This window comes from Schistocerca nitens, chromosome 4, assembly GCF_023898315.1.
Source record: "Schistocerca nitens isolate TAMUIC-IGC-003100 chromosome 4, iqSchNite1.1, whole genome shotgun sequence".
NCBI classification, from domain to species: Eukaryota; Metazoa; Arthropoda; class Insecta; order Orthoptera; family Acrididae; genus Schistocerca; species Schistocerca nitens.
The window spans coordinates 107,070,934-107,089,301 of NC_064617.1; the positions used below are offsets into that span (position 1 = coordinate 107,070,934).

Here is an 18,368-nt window from a genome sequence, read left to right on the forward strand (position 1 = left end):
ATAGACTACTTACTTTTGGATGAATGAATTTAAATGTGATCGGACAAGCACCAAAGATGAAGTGTACTCCGGCCGTCCAGTTCAGGTCACTACTTAGGAAACTGTTGACAGAATCCATGACATGGCAGTGCCAGACCAGCAAGTAAAAATTTGATTGATTGCTGAGACTGCAGGCATCTCAACTGAGTGAGTGCATAATATAAGGGTCGTTCAAAAAGAAACGAGTGGGAGGCATGATTACAGAAATCAGTACCTGTGTGTTAGAAATATTGACCCTGGCTGTTGAGACATTTGTTCCACTGCAACACAAGGCGGTGAATGGCTGTCTCGTAAAATTCCCAGGGCTGTGATGTTAACCAGTTCGACACGTACAGCTGGACGTCGTCATCCGAGGTGAATCGTTTGCCCCCCAGAGCCTTTTTAAGGGGAACAAAAATGGCATAATCACAGGGGGAGAGGTCCAGACTGTATAGAGGATGGCCGAGAACCTCCCATTTGAATTTCTGCTGGAGTGCCGCAGATGTGTTGGCCGTATGAGGCATTGCATTGTCGTGGACCAGGATGACCCCATGGGTGAGATTGCATGGTTGTTTTGATATGATCGCTTGGCGAAGTGTGGTCAAGGTTTGCGAGTAACTCTGGGCATTCACTTTTGTTGCGTGCTGCAGGAAGAAGAATGTCAGCATAGGAGCAAACAATTCACCTCTGATGATGACGTCCAGTTGTACGTGCGAAACTGGTTAACATCGCAGCCCCAGGAATTTTATGAGACAGCCATTCACCGCTTTGTCTCACTGTGGGACAAGTGTCTCAACAGCCAGGGTCAATACCTCTAACATACAGGTACTGGTTTCTGTAATTATGCCTCCAGTTCATTTCTTTTTGAACACTCCTTATATCTTGCACAGAGAGTTGGCTATGAAGAAGCTGTGAGCGAAGTGGGTGCCATGATTGCTCATAGTTGACCAAAAGCTCATCTGGCACACCATTTCAGCACAATGTCTGGCGATATGTGATCGCAATCCGCAAGCCTTTTTTCGCCAGTTTGTGACTCTTGAAACATGGATCCATCATTACACACCAGAGAACATGGTAATCAAAACAAGTGCATTGAAGAAAGCAGAGACCGTTTTTTCAGCTGACGTGGTGGTGATCACTTTTTTTGGGTTTCCAAAGAAATAATCCTCATAGTTTACTTGGAAAAAGGCAGAACCCTAACTGGACCGTATTATGCTTCTTTATTGGGTTGTTTGAAAAGTGCATTGGCAGGAAAAAGACCAAGGTTAGCACGCAAAAAAAGTGCTGTTTCACCAGGATAATACACCATTCTGCACAGTAGCAGTAAGTGGCACAAGTGCATGAATTGGGCTTTGAATTGGTTCCTCATCCAACCTATTCATCAGACTTGGCCCCAAGTGACTTTTTCATGTTTCCTAATTTGAAACTTTGGTTTCCTGGGAAGAAATCATCAAATGAGGAAGTGATCGTTGTAGTCAGTGAATATTTTGCCTCAAAGAAGACTATGTTGAGAAGTGAGATGAGTTGTTTATGGAAAAAAAAAAAAACATTTTTTCTCACTTTTTTTACCAGACTTAGCAAACGACCCTTGTATTAATGAATGTTAAAATATTCAAACTGTGAAAACCTTGACATTTACCATCAGATAAATGCAGTGTGGAGGTAATTGCTAAAGCTAGTGTCTGAAAGTAACAAAAAAAGATGAAGTAATAGTGAAGATTATGTAAGCCTTGTAACAGCTAAATAATTTTCGTGCTCGCAAGCAAGATGGTGTTTGAATGTTTGAGATCTCTGCAGCCAAGGTTAACCCCAAAATCATGGTTAATGCTTCATTGGATGTCTCAGTAATAGCACTTTTCATAGTTTTTACAAATTAAACTGTTATAACATCCAGATTCATTTTGTTTGAATTAATTCCAGAGATAGAGTATTCTTGCGACTATAAATGTTACTGAAAGCACTCTTCTGTAATATGATGGAAGTACTGTGTTGGAGATAACGCAAAATTATAAATGATAAATACAGAAGAGTTCACATGAAAGCTTTTAAGACTTTTAGGCATTTGGAAACACTTCCCATGGGCAAGACCGCATAGCCCTGTAAGGCTGTGTGAAAACGAGAGGGGTTGGAGATAATGATCATGGCAATCAGTAAGGAGGAAACTTCACTCCAGATTAGAGATCATGTAAAAAAGTTTCCAAATGACTTACGTGAGTATACTTGCTGTGACAGTCCTAACAAGCTGTATATTAATATAGTAAATTATAGAGCTTGTAGCATAAAGAAGAATACGAAGAGATAGGTGTGAATCTTGCATCACAGTACATATATTCTAACGACTTTAAAACCTTCAACAGTTCATTAAAATTACCGGTCTGATATATGCTGTTCAGATGGCTGAGGGAAAAGCTTAAGAGTTGGCATCCAAAGGGTATTTTCAGTAAGGAGGAAACTTCACTCCAGATTAGAGATCATGTAAAAAAGTTTCCAAATGACTTACGTGAGTATACTTGCTGTGACAGTCCTAACAAGCTGTATATTAATATAGTAAATTATAGAGCTTGTAGCATAAAGAAGAATACGAAGAGATAGGTGTGAATCTTGCATCACAGTACATATATTCTAACGACTTTAAAACCTTCAACAGTTCATTAAAATTACCGGTCTGATATATGCTGTTCAGATGGCTGAGGGAAAAGCTTAAGAGTTGGCATCCAAAGGGTATTTATGATGAATAATAAGGAGTGACTTAGGTAAAAGCATACTATGATTCAGTACTTGGGATACACAGGGCACATGTGTAGCGAAGGTATTCAGACTTCCAACAGCTTTGAGGAGAGAACCTGTTCTGGAATCCACACTGTGCCCCATGTGACGTTCTTTCCACATTTCCTGTTGGTGTCTTGCTGCTGCCAAAATCTGCTAGTGTGCCTCACCAGCAGTATCCCACCGTGTGAACTATGTGTTGCTAGCAATGTGGGCTGTTTCTGGAGCTCGAGTCATGAGAGCAGTCCTTTGAACACACCCAACTTCTAACATGAGAGAAGGAAAAGAAAATTTTACTATTCAGTGTTACTAATAAATCATTCCCAATCTCTGTAAATTCTTCCCGAACTCCCTCAAATGACAAATGAGTGGCCACCTGCACAGTGCAAAGCATGTTATGAGTGGGTTGTGTCATCCTAGGCTGTGAGGAGTCATCAGCCCAAAGGTGATGCAGCTTATGCTTTACTGAGAGCCAAATTGGGTTCAAAAAGTAGCTGGGGGGGGGGGGGGATGAGAAGCAGGAGGCAGGAAGTGGGATGGGGGATTGTAGACTTGGAAAGAGGCAGCAGGTTTGCTGGATAGGAATGTGGGAGAGACAGATGGCAGGTGTATGGTCTAGGCATGTGATACAAGGGTACCAGAGTAAGCGAGGCGTGGTGCATGATGTAGGTGACATGGAGGCACGGTTGGGAGAGGATGAGAGGACAGAGGAAGGGGAAACTGTTGGGTGGAGAGTGTGGAAACAATGGGTCAGCAAAGATTGAGGTCAGGAGGGTAATGGGACCAAAGGATGTGTTGCAAGGATAACTCCCATCTGTGTAGTTCAGAAAAGATGGAAGGATCCAGATGACTTGGGCTGTGAAGCATCCATTGAGTTCAAGCATGTTGTTCTCTGCTGCACTGGGAGGGTAGCTTTTTTCTTGGCCCAGTTACAGACCTGCTTAGAATATAAAGATTTACTTGGTGCGCGCGCGCGCGCACACACACACACACACACACACACACACACACACACACAGATGAAATTAGATTGATAGTTGCTGTAACGTTGTCTGATTACATGCTTTCTCATTTTGTTGTAATACTGTCTGTTACAGGCTTTCTCATTTTGTTTGAAGTACAATCGTAAGACTGAGTTTCGAAAGCTTTGTGATAAGCTTCGCAAGCACTTAGAAGATATCAGCAAGCTCCCTCCACAGACTGCAAACGTCAGTATCCAGAAACCGGAGACCCAGCAGCTCAACCTTGATACCCGCCTTGTGCAGCTTGATTCAGCAATACAAATGGAACTCTGGTTTGTATGATACCTCGAATGTTAATTTAGATACTGATAAATAAATAAATTCATTACTAGCTGTCCTGCCATTTTGATCAGGTCATCTTTGCTACTTTTTTAATTTAAAAATGCTTCATGTGTAGTAAACTCTCATAAATCATTTCTTACAAATAGTATGCTATAAATTTCATACGTGTCATATTAGTATTCAACAAATGAATTAATTTATTCCTTAAAGTCTGTTGACTGTAGTTGCTTGTAGGAATGGGAAAATGTGACATCCCTACTGTTGCATAGTCACTTCCTGCCTTGCCTGCTTATTGTGGTTGCTTATTTGGAATCTTGTCTACATAAGGGTCTGATTTCTTACCGACAGTTATGTTTTCAAAAGCAATAGTCTTACAGTACTAAAAGGGGAAAATGTTCTATCAGTGATGATGCAGTGGTGAGTTTTGGTGTATCCCTTTCAATGAGTTGGATTAAAAAGGCATTTCATTACACAAGTTTTACTGTGGATAGTGAGTTGATACCTCTGATGTATTGCAGTCCACTTAATTGTACCTGACCCTCCATATTGATTTCAGTCTTTATGAATGTATATGTGAGAACACATCACTATATCAGATAGAAAAGGTGCTGAGGAAAAGCATTTAGAAAATACAAAAAAATTAAATTTTTGTACAAATTCCCCCCCTCCCCTCTCTCTCTCTCTCTCTCTCTCTTTGTGTGTGTGTGTGTGTGTGTGTGTGTGTGTGGCGCACAGATGTATATTGTCTTCAATGAATTATGCAAATAACTATTAATTTTTCTTTTAATATTAGCAAGTTAATGGTTTTAATTTGGCAGGCAAGAGGCTTATAAAGCTATTGAGGATATTCATGGCCTGATGAATTTATCGAAGAAGCCTCCTGTACCAAAGACAATGGCAAATTATTATCAGAAACTTGCCATGGTTTTCTGGAAAGCTGGAAACCATCTCTTTCATGCTGCTGCTCATTTTAAGCTCTTCCAACTGTCCAAAGAAATGAAGAAAAACATAACACCAGAGGATCTTCAGAGGTAATTATATTTATAGTACAAGGTAGTATTTTAACTGTTATGTAGTTTCTCATCTTTCAACACAATGGCAGCCACATTCATTACTGATCAGATATTATTTGTCCACAGTCATAATTTAAAATTTGATAAACTGACCTTCATGGGATTAATGATGAACAGTTGAGTTGCTGCGGATATCTGAATAGTCTGTTGACCCCATAACTCTCTGAGATCCCGTGAAGTGTTACATTGCCTCTACTCTTTTAAGTTGCCTTATTATTTGACATGGTCAGATTTGGAGACAAGCAGTCTGTTGTGTTAAAGCTGTGGATTCAAAAAAATCTATTACTAGTCAAGATGGCAAATGTGATTTTATTGATTACTAGTTTCAAATTATTTACAAGTGATATTCAGATCTGTAATACAGGAAATTGCTTCTTAGAAGTACAGAAATGTTAATTGTTAATATAAAAGTTCCATCACTCAGTACATATCATTACAAAATACATTGATCAGTGTTCCGCCCTGGCCATCAAAAGCTAAAATGTGAATCTAGATAAGTGAATTTGGTTGTAGTAGATCTAAAGCAAATAATTAAACATTAATATATATATGATTCTAGAATGGCATGTCGCTTGCTTCTGGCAACACTTGCAATTCCGTTGCCATCAGCTCACCCTGAGTTTGACCGCTTTATTGAAACGGATAAGAGTCCACTGGAAAAGGCGCAACGCCTGGCAATTCTTCTTGGATTGCCACAGCCTCCTACGCGCCAGTCACTACTCAGGGATATAGTAAGTAATTTTTGGACCACAAAGTGATTTTCAGAAAATTGGGAGACCAGTGTAACTCATTTCCTTGCTAGTGTGTTCTTAGTATATTTATGATTCTGTGGTCTTAAAACATTGAATCACCACCTTTCATCCAAAAGTTAAGTAATGATTTTTTAATTGCTGGAGATATAAAATCTTTAATTTGTGCTTACATTCTTAGGTTCGATTCAATGTGGTTGGGCTGGCATCACCACAATTGCAAGAGCTTTACATGTACCTAGAGGTGGAGTTTCATCCGCTCCAATTATGTGCTCGTGTGGAAGCCCTTGTAAAAGAATTGCAAGCAGATGAAAGTTCGCCGCTATTCCAGTATATTTCTGCACTGCAAGATGTAACTCTCGTACGACTTGTGCGGCAAATAGCACAAGTGTACCAGACGATAGAGTTCTCTCGTCTTCTTGAACTTGCACGTTTTGCGTCACCATTTCACCTTGAGAGGCTACTGGTTGACTGTGTTCGTCACAATGACATGCAGGTTTGTTCCTCTAATTTGTTATGCAATCAGAATTAAAATTATATTTTTTCTTTCCTTGTCCAATAGTTCTTCCAAATAGTCTTTTAACAGTTACTGATTTTTTGTTCATCATTGCAGCATACGCAAATTGGTAGTTTTTTTTTCCCAATCTGACCATTTAGGTGTAAAGGGAAAGGGTAGCTACAGTTCCATAAGAAAAATGAGAAAACTTCATGACTACTGTGTTTAATAATTCCTTTGATAATTGACCTCAGAATATTTCATTCTCTTTAATGCATATTATGTAAATAGCCCTAGGTGGTGGGAGGGAGGGGGTGGGGGGAGATGATAAAATGTGTAACTGGTAACATTATTAAGGATTACTAACTTTGGCCTTCAGACAGACTGTTCTTTTTGTAGAGCAAATGGGAAATGGGTGCAAGATTAATAATGACTCCCCTTTCAGGAAAAAAGAAAATAACTCCAAAAATCCCAAAAAATTGCAGAAAGAAATAAAACAAAAGAAAATATTTCAAATTGAAATAGCAGAATACATGGCTGGTGCTAATTATGAATGAGTTCTTTAAAAATAGAGTTTAATGTAAGGTAAAAGGTTGCGTAAAAAGTAAGAGGGAAAACACAGGATTGAATTTGTTGTTTGTATTTCATTCTTTTCAATAAGTTACTGAAGAATCAAAGATACGTTCAGTAAAATAGGTTTGTAATTGTGTTTTTCAGATACGCATTGATCATGCAAAACAGTGTGTACATTTTGGTATGGATCTTTCGGAATCGCAGCGTGAAGATATTCCTGAAGGTCCAACATTACAAAATATGCCCAGTGAGCAAGTGAGAAATCAGTTGGTCAATATGGCAACTGTTTTACATCGTGCAATGAACACAATAAACCCACATCACAAGAAGGTTAGTATGACATGTTTTAATTGCTTTTTTGGTTGGTTATTATAATGTTACAAAATCTAAAAGCTTTTAACAGATTCTTTATTTGATATAAAGAGTTATGCATGTGTTCACTGGGCATTTTACATTTAGGTAGATTGAGGTTGTCACATTTGACAAACTAATAACGTTGTTGATAATTGTGATGGACATGGCAGTTTCAAGCTTCTGCAATTTATGACTAGCATCAGCACGTAATACGGTGATATTCATTTAGAAAAGTGTGCTTTTGTATTATTTCTGCTGTCATTTATTGTTTTATTACTGTACAGATGGAGCGTGAGAAAGTACGCCAAGCATTAGTGCAACATTATGAGGAAACAAGAGTGAGGGAACATCAGCGCATCCTTGCTCGCCACAAGATCATTGAAGACAGAAAAGAGTACCTGGAGCGTCTTAACAGTGCTCGTGAAGAGGAAGAAATGCGACGGCAGGAAGAGGCAGCACGAGCTGCAGCTTTAGCTGAACAGCGCCGTCTGGAGCAGGAGCGTGAAGAGCGTGAACGTAGAAGGCAGCAGTCTGAAATACAACAGATACGTGACCGTAACCTCAAAGAGAAGATGCAGCAAATATCCCAGACTTCGCATGGCCAGAAAATACTCAAGAAGCTTGATGAAGATGTTAGTGCAATCTCATTTTATGTTTATGATAGACTTCCAGTATTATTTTTTGCATTCGTATAACTGTATTGCAAGAGAGGGAGTAGCTGGAGAAACTACTTATTCTATAGTTTTACCCACAGTTAGTAGAACAATCACTGTTCTGTGAAAATATTTTGTCACATTATAAAATTATTATTATTAGTATTAGTATTAGTAAACAAATTTAGTGATTAATTCATAATGACAAACAGGAAATTGACAAAATATTAAAGAATGTTGTGTATTGTTAAAACTATACTTTTTCACAACTAAAGTTAATTTTACCAATTTTTACAGGATATAAAGAAACTTGATGCAGAGCAAATAGCTGCACGGGAGGCAGAAGAATTGATGAAAGAACGTAGAGAGATGCAGCAAAAATTGAAGTCACAGGAGAAGAAAGTCGACTATTTTGAAAGAGCTAAACGAATTGAGGAAATACCACTGTTTGAGAAAGCATTCAAGGAAAAGCAGGTATGTTATGTTTTTAATTATTGTTGGTGTAGAATGAAGGGGACCAGTAGAGGGACAGGGGTGGGGGGTGGAGTTTGGAAACAGAATTTCAAAATGTTGGAAACTTAAGAATAGTTATCTAAAAATCAGTTTTGTGTAATTTAATTTGAAGTATCTTAAAGTTTCCTTTTAGATATGACTGATGTTATTTAATGTATTAAATTATTTAATACAGATCCAAGACCGTAAGACATGGGAAGAACAAGAACAGGAACGTATCAACCAGCTGATTGCAGAACGTGAAATAGCTGTACAGCATCGTGAGCGTCTCAAGAGAATGCATGCAGATCGTGATGCATTCCTTGAAAAACTGAAAGCAGAACGTCGCACTGTATATCTTGTAAGTTTAACGTGTTTAGGTGTTTGTGGACACTTTGTAATATTGTACTGAAACTAACACACACACACACACACACACACACACACACACATATATATATCTCCTTTCGTTTTAAGTAATATAGTGTCTGTTAAAATTTGTGTTCAATTGTTGATGTAGTACATGTTAAACATTATAGTTCGTTTTGTTTGATATTGCTTGTTGTCACTATTTTTATTGTCTGTGATTTCGAGTATTTCTGTGTCAACATTCTATAGAAAACAGTCACTGAAAATCTTCACTCTTCAGTACACACATTTAAAAATAAAATAGATTTTAACATCGTTAGCTCCTTTCTCCCTGAGGTATTACCTAGTTCTGAAAGCTAGAAATAGTTGTTTCACATTTAAATGTCTGTTAGTGCAACTGAAATATCAGCTCGTGGACATGATTGATGGTCAGGTATTGTTGTCTTGTAATTTTATAAGCTCCAATTTCTTTATGAAAAGATATTTTTGATGAGCCATTTAAAGCAGGGTTTGATTTGGGACTTAATGCATTCGAGTCCCGGTTGGGGCACACATTTTCATCTGTCCCCGTTGACGTATGTCAACGCCTGTAAGCAGCTAAAGGTGTTCATTTCATTGTAATTTCATTCTAACGAGGTGCATGGTCACCGATGGTATCTGTTCTTTTGGACATGTCCGAAAGAACAGATACCATCTTAGTATATATTAATGCATTCTATAAAAATGCCAGTTGATGGTCAACTACCTCCATTGAATTTATATTATTCTGTAGGTACTAATAGAGCAAACTGAAGAGAGAGCAGAATTATTCCAACTATGCATTTTTCTTATTCTGTGGTGTAGAAAAAACATTTGTTTCCAATGATATTGAATTTGATGTTTCATAGTAGTCTTAGTTTTAAGGTGACTCATAAATTAGAAATGTATGCTCACCTTGTCTACTTATTAAAGTTTTCATACTCATATTTGTTAGTGAGCAGATCAACTATTAAAATAAAAGCTTACTTCATTTATCCATTTGGAATGAGACGTTACAATAGCCTTAGAAATTGATGTCATGAAGTATTGTTTACATAAATTCAGTCTTCTTTGTAGTGATGCAAATGATGTGGTTGAAAGTTTTGAATGCAGATCTTAACAGGAAAACTAATAACTTTATAACTTTGAAGAATGCTGTTCCCCCCCCCCCCCCCCTTTTTTTCCTGTTATAAAATTAAAAATTTTTTTTCCAATGTAGGAAAAATATAAGGAATTTGAGAAAAAGCTAGATGAAGAGCGTAAGAAACGTCTAGAGGAGCGCAAAGCAAAACGACGTGAAGACAGGCGGCTGAAATGGGAGCGTGAACGTGAAGAAGAAGAAAGACGCAAGAAAGAAGAAGAGCAACGGCAGCGTGAAGAAGAAGAGAGAAGACGTAAGGAAGAGGAGGAGGAAAAACGCAGACAAAAACTTGCAGAAGAGGAGGAAGCGAGGTTAGATTAAAAATAAAATTTATTAGATAAATTCTTGTTTTCAGAGTTTGAGATAACTACCATCAGAATTAGCAGGGAACATTTATTTACCTCTTGGTGTGTAGTGAAGTGTTCGTATGCTGAAATCTGTTCAGCTGTTATGTCTGCTCCTATCCTTTGGATACTGTACTTACAAGCAAATATAAATTTAGTTAATTGTATTTTAACTTCCCAGTTTATAGAAACATTTCAGTTAGATTCCTATTATTGCCTGACCACCAATGAACTGACACTTATATTAGCAGTCTACATTATCAATACACTAATAAATTAACAATGAAAGCTCTTAGATAGCAGATACGTCACTTGTCTGGATCCAATGTTGAGTCAGCAGTGCTCTGGAATGGTTTAAATGTTAGTCCCATTTGTGTCATCGACTCATTTTGCCACCTTACATTTGCTCCATATTTTATTTTTTATTTTCTCTTTTCATAGGAGCAGTTGTAATTCAAAGCAAAAACCACACACACGGGCAGTGCCTCCGAACAGTAGGGCATGGCTGTCCCAGCACACAGACAGAGGTTTTGTGTGTGTGTGTGTGTGTGTGTGTGTGTGTGTGTGTGTGTGTGTGTGTGTCGAAAAAAGGCCTTTTTTTAACAGTATTTTCCTTTGTGCTTGTCTGTGACTCAGTGTCTCCTCTGTGTGGTAACAAATTATCCTTTCCATATTTTTATTCCATCCTGGACACTCTATCTAGAGTTTCATTGTTGTTATGCAGTTTATTGTATTTGTGTGGTACACTGGGAATCATTTGTCTACTTGGAGAGCAATTTCACGTATGCAAAACAGATTTCTACACACATCCCTTTATTGTAGTAGACCTTGCATCTTTTGTAAGAAGTGGTTTGTCTTCTCAGTGAGAGGTGTTTTCGTTGGAAAATGTCCCCAGTTGCTGCTATCAAACCATAGTGGATTTTCTGCTTTGCTTTCCTTCGTAAGTTTTCCCTTGAAAAGAAGTCACTGTGGTGTTAGAAATTAATTTTAAGATTTAACAATTTATAGGACTATTTTTCCCCACACATTGCATTACTGTGGCTTCTGTTTGTGGTGTCGCAGTGTGAATACCATTTTTAGGATGGTGAATAACATTGGAACTGAGACCATCATTCGTCTTTGAACAGTCTGCAGTACACTTTTCTTGTGTCAGCTTGCTTACTTGTGTATATGCAGTTTACCCAGCATCCAAAGTTCTTTTATTCAGTGTTTATTACATCATTTGCCTTTTCATTCTTCACCATTCCTTTATTTAAGAAACAATAATAATAATAATAATAATAATGATAATCTCATAGCTTCTGATTTGTAGGGGTCAGGCATGCTGTCACTGAGCTCATGAAACACAGATTAAATGCTTGTAAGTTTGAATTGTGGATTAAATTTCACAAATGTACCACTATTGTGATCTTCCAATACAACTACAGTAATATCAAAAAGTCGAGAAATGTAAAAAGAAGAATGAGCTTAGTAAACTAGGCTAAACTATTATGTTCACCTTATGTGTGACATCTTTCTGCTGAAAAACAGTTCGAGCTCATAGTTAAGTGAGCGCAGGAAGATCCTTGGCAGCTGTTAGCACTATTGCTAGCTGTCAGCTGTGAAGCACAAATGGCTGCAGGAGATAACAGTAGCCATCAATGGTTCTGTGACAACACTGAGGCATTACAATAGAGACGTTTACAATATTGCGTTAACATGATCATTTGAGGTAGGCACACAGGGGTGCCGTGCCCAGACCACTGCAACTGTCAGGGATTTTCTTACACTGACTCGACTATACTTATCTTTTTAACTTACGCAATACCAATAGACTGCACATTTTTATATAAGATTAATGTATGTTTTATTTGAAAACATCACATACTGGTAGTCTTAATTGTTTGTATGTAGTGTTTCCTAAAATGAATAAATGTAATTAAAAGAAAAAAAATTCAAATAGGAGGAAAAAGCTTGAAGCTGAAAGACGTGAAGCGGAACAACAAGCGGACTGGCGGGCCCGTGAAAGAGAGAGGGAAAGGGAAAGGGAAGCTGAACGTTCAACATGGCGTCGACCTGTTAGTTCTACTCCAATTAATGATGTCAGTGATGGCCCACCTAGAAGGGATATGCCTACTGATTGGCGTAAAGGTGGCAGTAGTGGGACGCCTTTAGCTGCAGCATCAACTCCATCAAAACCAGAAGTCTGGAGGTCTTGTAAGTATCTGAATTGAGGCAGAACATCCTATTAGTAAATCTTCCTGGAAGAAATAACAGACCAATTATTCCACCTGATGTACATCTTGCTTTTTCTGTTCCTGGTTACGACACCACCTTCTCCAGATAAAGCAATTTTTAAAAGTTCTGTGGCCTGTAGGTTATATTATCTAGTATTATACCCAATTAATTATCACATAGAAGGCATTTCCTACAATATCTTCTTTAATAAAATACTTTCAGACTTTGTTGAAAAAAGAGAAGATATGCTTCTTTTGATTCTGTAAAGTGAATATAAAGAAACTGCTATGTAGCATTTGGGGATAGTTTGTAACTAACTGCAAGAAAAACTGCAATTTTTTCACTGAAAGATTGTTGTGATTTTATTTTCTTTGTGATGTGCAGTGTCTTGCTAGAAATGTATCTGAAGTGTCAAGATAACTCATAAAATCTGTGGATTGTCGTCTGTTGTTTGATACAGTACATCGTACAAGGCTGCAAAGAACGACTCTTCATTTTTTATTCAAATAGCTACTTATTACAGAAAAAATCTCCAATACCAACTATGGCCTTATGTTAACAGGCACTTATTGGTTTTATTTACTATTTACATTTCTTTAAATCTCAACATAATTTCATTTAGACTATTATTTTTGTGCTTTCATTTCTTATGAGTACTTTGTGAATTGCACTTAAATACTAAAACATTCATAGCAACCTTAGTGTATTTTGTTATTAAAATTAGTCTTAATTGAAGCCTTTTTTTAAGCAATACATGTCAATATCTGCAAACCACTTTGATATGCACAGCTGGGAGTAACAGCATGTTAGGGTACCCTCCGGTTCGAAACGCATATTGAGTGTGGGAAGAATGGCTGCATCAATGCTCCTGTGTGTGCTGTAATTAGTCTCGTCTTCACGGCCCCTACAGTAGTGATACCTTGGGAGCTGAAATACATCTTTGCATTCATCACTTTATACTTTTTCTTGAAATTTTGGAAATACTTTTGAGGGATAATTTGCTCACACCTTCAAGAGTCTGCAAATTAATGTTTTTCAAAAATTAATCTACAGAAAAGTGCGAGGTGAGTTCCTAACCAGTTTCTCATGTAACTGTGTTTTGTATGGAAAAGTCATACAGTCTGGCATGCAGATAAGTTTGTTATAACCAGTGCAATACCAACTTTTTTCTTTCCTGCTTTCTTTGTCAGTTGGCTCCTCTGAACAAATTTTACAGACCCAAGATTCATCTTCTCAGTTGCAGGAATTTAATTAGGTAAGTATTGTCCTGTAATCCTATTGCTGGTAGTCACACTAGGAACAGTTTCTTGAGCCAGTATTGTGCCTTTCTTGTAGGGTGGTTCACTTATTTCTTTAAACTTCTCCACTCAAATATTTCTCCTTCTGATCCAGACTCATTCTGCTCTTCCTCTAGAGCTTCCAGAATTTCTTACTTGCTTAACAAATGACACGCATTTGTAGCATAATCGTAGCAAACAGCAAAGTCTAACATATACATGCACAAATCTCACAACTCCAGCATACAATAGCTCAATTAGTCGTGACAGCAGCTATTAGTTCGCTACTGCTTCTCTCAAAGTAATTAAAGAAATTGACAACACCTGGTCAGGGTTTGGTTGCATGACATTCATACCTTATTCCATACAAAACCAGTCTAGGTTTCAACTAATAGTTGACTCGCGCACCTTGTAAAACATCACAGGCACGGTCCTTTGAATGCAATGTTATGGCCCAAGTTATGCTTTGGCTTGGTTGCCAGTGTCAGACAAACCTACATGATGGCTCGCAATGTGCTGTGACAGCCTTAGACTAAGACTCATTCCTTGGGTTATTGAAAATCACTATTCAGGTGAAATAATGTAGACACAGAAATATCATAAAAATGTTAGTGCTGAGAAGTGTGCTTTCTTTTGCTCTCTTCCTAACATGTCATGCGTGAACTTGATAAACTTTTGTTCTGGTTTGTTGTGATTTATCATTGTTAAATTTCAAAAGTTAGTATGGTTAGTATATTTTCTGATGACAGGTGTTATATCAGTTTTGTATTGTCATTAGATTCAGGTTTTATGAAAATGGTGATACTTTTTGTAGAAAAAGAAAAATTACATTTACTATTGTGAAAAGCTTGTTTATTAGAAAGAAATTCTTAAACTATGTTTATTTTCTAGCACGACTGCGAGGAGAAATGGAAGGAAGCAGCTGGCGACGTGCGGAGCCTGTTGAAACTAGAGATGGACCAGACCGCTTTGGCAGCAGGGATGGAGAGCGCTTCGGTGACCGTTTCGGGGACCGAAGTCGTGATGGGGAACGTTTCGGAGATCGTGGACGAGACACTGATGACCGCTTTGATCGAAGTCGTGATGAACGTTTCGGAGATCGTGGAAGGGATAGTGATCGTTTTGGAGACCGCAGCCGCGACAGTGAAAGATTTCCTGATCGTGGGCGTAGTAGAGATGAAATATTTGGTGATCGTGGGCGTGAAAGTGAGCGCTTTCCTGACAGAGATCGTGATGGATTTGGTGGTAGTGCACGTGACAAATTTGGTAGTGATAGAGATCGCTTCAGTAGTGATAGAGATAGATTTGGAGAAAGAGGATCAGCACTTGATCGATCACGTGATAGACCGCTGGAAAGAACACCAATGGTGAGTGTAATATTGCTTTTATTAACAACAATTTAGCAGATTTTGGCAGTTTACCATGAAGTAGCTTCTAAATTAGGACAAACTAAATGATTACTATGTGTCATTACGCTGTAGTATCTTTGTTGCAGAACTTCAGGGTTAATTACTCGCATCTTCAGACAGCTCAATGAGTCAATTTTGAATCTGAAACTTCAATTTTAAGACATCAGTAGCAAATTAATTCATGTTTGTATGCATACTAAAATATTAATAACTTCATGAAATAAATCTAAAGAGTGAATAACTTATTAGTTGTGATGCAGTAGTATTTTCTTGAAGAGACAGACAGCGTACTGTATTTGTGAAATGAGCCCTCCAGTCGCTGTTGATTGATTGATGGATTCTCTCTCTTTCATCTCAGAGTTGTTATGAATATTAGTTTTTTTTTCATTTTTTCCTTATTTTTGCTATTTTTCTTTTGGTGGTTTAATATACTTTCTGTCACCACCACTACCTCCTCCACCTCCATTGCACCCCTTTCTCCAGCTTCTTACTTCTTTTCCCTGTCGGCATCCTTTTGTCTGGCATTGGTTTGTGTGCTGCTTCCCATATCTGCTTCCTACAACTGTCTTTCAAGATCTGTCATTATAACTTACATTAGCAACACCAAGAAGGTATGAGGAAAATGACTTCTGAAGTTTAAGACAGCTTTCAGTATCTTGCACAGCCTTCAGAGCATCCTTTCCCAGCTGGAAAGTGCATTTGTGCCATCTTCTTATCATACTATTTCCCACTACTTCTCTCTATGGTTTTCAGTTAAATCTGTAATCTTCTATCATTTTCCCATCTTGTTGAAGAGTAGCACGGAAAGGCAGCAAACACAGATAAGAAATCAACCAAGCTCTGTTAGTCAAACCTTGTACCTTCTGTTCTGATTCTTTGTTTAAGACAATTTTTTGATCTTCATGACAGCAAGCTTAATTACTGGAACTGGTTGTTACAAAAATGTACTGCCGTATGAGTTCTACAGGCTTGCTATGTTACTATTTTTGCTGAATATATGCAAAGCTTTGTTGTGTAGAGAATGTAGGGAATCAAATTTTTTACACAAATGTTGGAGTGGACCAAAAACAAGACTCTCTAGAAATTACACAGTGGATTTTTGTCTGTGTTTTAATAGTCAAACATTGTGGAAAATGGACAATTGGCTATAAAATTGACCAGCATGAGTTATCGTTTTGAAAAGTTTAATTGCTTGAAAGTGGTAAAGGTAATTAAGAAAAACTTAATTATTGATTTGAGAGAAAAGTGAAATTTTTTGCAAACAGAATAATATTTAAACATATTTCGCGTTTTCTGACCAGAAATTAAGAAGAAAGAAATGTCCAAGTGTTTTGTGAAATGATTTGCTAAACTGAAAGAAATATAATAAATTAGAGAAACACTTGACATGCCATTGAATAACGCTCAATATCATATACAGGAAGTAAGGTGCTGATTGAGAATTTAAATTCCAGTGTTTAACTTAGAGTCCTATAATGTTAAAAGAGTACTGGAGGATATTTGTCTAGTGGAATTCCACCCAGTGGTCTCCCTACTACACTATCAGAGTGACACTGACATTGGTGCATTTCAGAGTTTGGACGACAGTCAGCAGATTTCAAATCAGTTGTTCTCTTTCAGTGAGCAGAACACTATTCCCCCAACAAAACAAGGATTGTGATAAATTTTTAAGTGTAGTACAAGAAAGCAGGATTCTGTGGTATCCTATGAATGAGAAATATAACAACCAGGAAACATCACAGAATATATGGTCTGAAATCGCTACTTTATTGGAAACAACAAGTTTTTCAAAACTTAAAAATTTAATAATAATTAACTGAATGTTACATTATGCATGTTATGTGGCTTTATAACCATTTAATCCGCAAACTATTCTTAAAATGCAATACATCATGCGGGCAAAATCTTATCGGAAATCCTAGATTATAAGCTCAGAAACTGTAAGTTCAAAAACTGTGTGTTCTAGTGACGAAAGTGGTGTATGTCAGTTTTGATGCTTAGTTGCTGAAGTGGACCTTTTTTGGGTTGTGGCAGGTGGGGATTAGCTGTCTACAAATTATTTTTATTACTGGTGTTTTTGTGCAAGTAGGGTGGTGATTCTGTTATATGAGGTACTTTGCAAATATGATGTAAGTGTTTCCACTTTACAGTGCTTTGCATGTTCAGAGTATCTTATTGTAAAATTTACATTGTATTTCGCATTTCTGCATAATGACTGTCATTGAAGGACTGTCAGCATGTCTTTTATGCTGAATTTATTTGAAGTTGGCCAAGTGTTCATAATCGTGCTTTTCAGTGCCACCACAAATCATATAGAGTATATAACAAAATGTTTCTCTTTTCATCTCTTATATTTGTTGAATGTTGTCCATTAACTGAGAAAAGTGTGTACAGCATCGCCACATTAGAACAGACTCCAACCTCCTTGATAGAGTGAATCCTGCCCCCCTTGATCCCACCAAAAGCTGACAGAGGTCAGATACACTGTGACAGAGCTGTTTGCCAATGTTATTGGGCAACCTCTGGTGACAGCATCTGCGGACTGTTTTCAGTGACACTGTGACCACAAGCTAACATAAGAGTATCTCAGCTACTGTACATGATTTCAAGCATCGTTCAAAGGTGTCAAAAGTTTCTGTAATGTATTTTATTTCCTACTTTTAGATAAATCATTTCACAAAATATCAGACCATTTTCAAACTTTTTTTCCCTGTTTTATTAAGGGATGTTCAGTACCAGATTCAATACAGTGTTGGGTATTAACACCAGTGCATAAAATTTTATTAACATACTCATAATATTGGAACAAAAGTGTTGAGTCCAACAGTATGACAAAGTATCCATTGTGTTTTATGCATTGTTAATCTTCCCTTTAACAGAAAAGAAATCATTTAGAATATAAGGTGAAATATAATTGTGCGGTCCTCATGAACCATCTTGAACTTAAAATCAAATACAAATGTAAGGATTAAAGGAAAAACACTCCAGTTGCAAACAAAATATTGGCCTTGACATAACTTTGATGGAACATACGTATACCATATATTACATACCATCTTTACGATAATTTCCTTAAGACAAAAAGCACTAATTTTTAATACTGACAGAAAAATGT

General features: G+C 37.4%; 1 protein-coding gene across 1 annotated transcript in view; it reads left to right on the plus strand.

Annotated features, from left to right (window-relative positions):
- The window catches only part of LOC126251328 (eukaryotic translation initiation factor 3 subunit A), a 59,568-nt gene that overhangs the window by 19,015 nt on the left and 22,185 nt on the right, over positions 1 to 18,368 (plus strand). Inside the window, exons 5-15 of the mRNA XM_049951668.1 lie at positions 3,882 to 4,078; positions 4,907 to 5,119; positions 5,721 to 5,892; positions 6,092 to 6,406; positions 7,124 to 7,309; positions 7,618 to 7,965; positions 8,284 to 8,460; positions 8,675 to 8,839; positions 10,085 to 10,317; positions 12,293 to 12,546; positions 14,736 to 15,211. Coding sequence (XP_049807625.1) covers positions 3,882 to 4,078; positions 4,907 to 5,119; positions 5,721 to 5,892; positions 6,092 to 6,406; positions 7,124 to 7,309; positions 7,618 to 7,965; positions 8,284 to 8,460; positions 8,675 to 8,839; positions 10,085 to 10,317; positions 12,293 to 12,546; positions 14,736 to 15,211 — 2,736 coding nt within the window. The remainder of the gene's footprint in view (positions 1 to 3,881; positions 4,079 to 4,906; positions 5,120 to 5,720; positions 5,893 to 6,091; positions 6,407 to 7,123; positions 7,310 to 7,617; positions 7,966 to 8,283; positions 8,461 to 8,674; positions 8,840 to 10,084; positions 10,318 to 12,292; positions 12,547 to 14,735; positions 15,212 to 18,368) is intronic.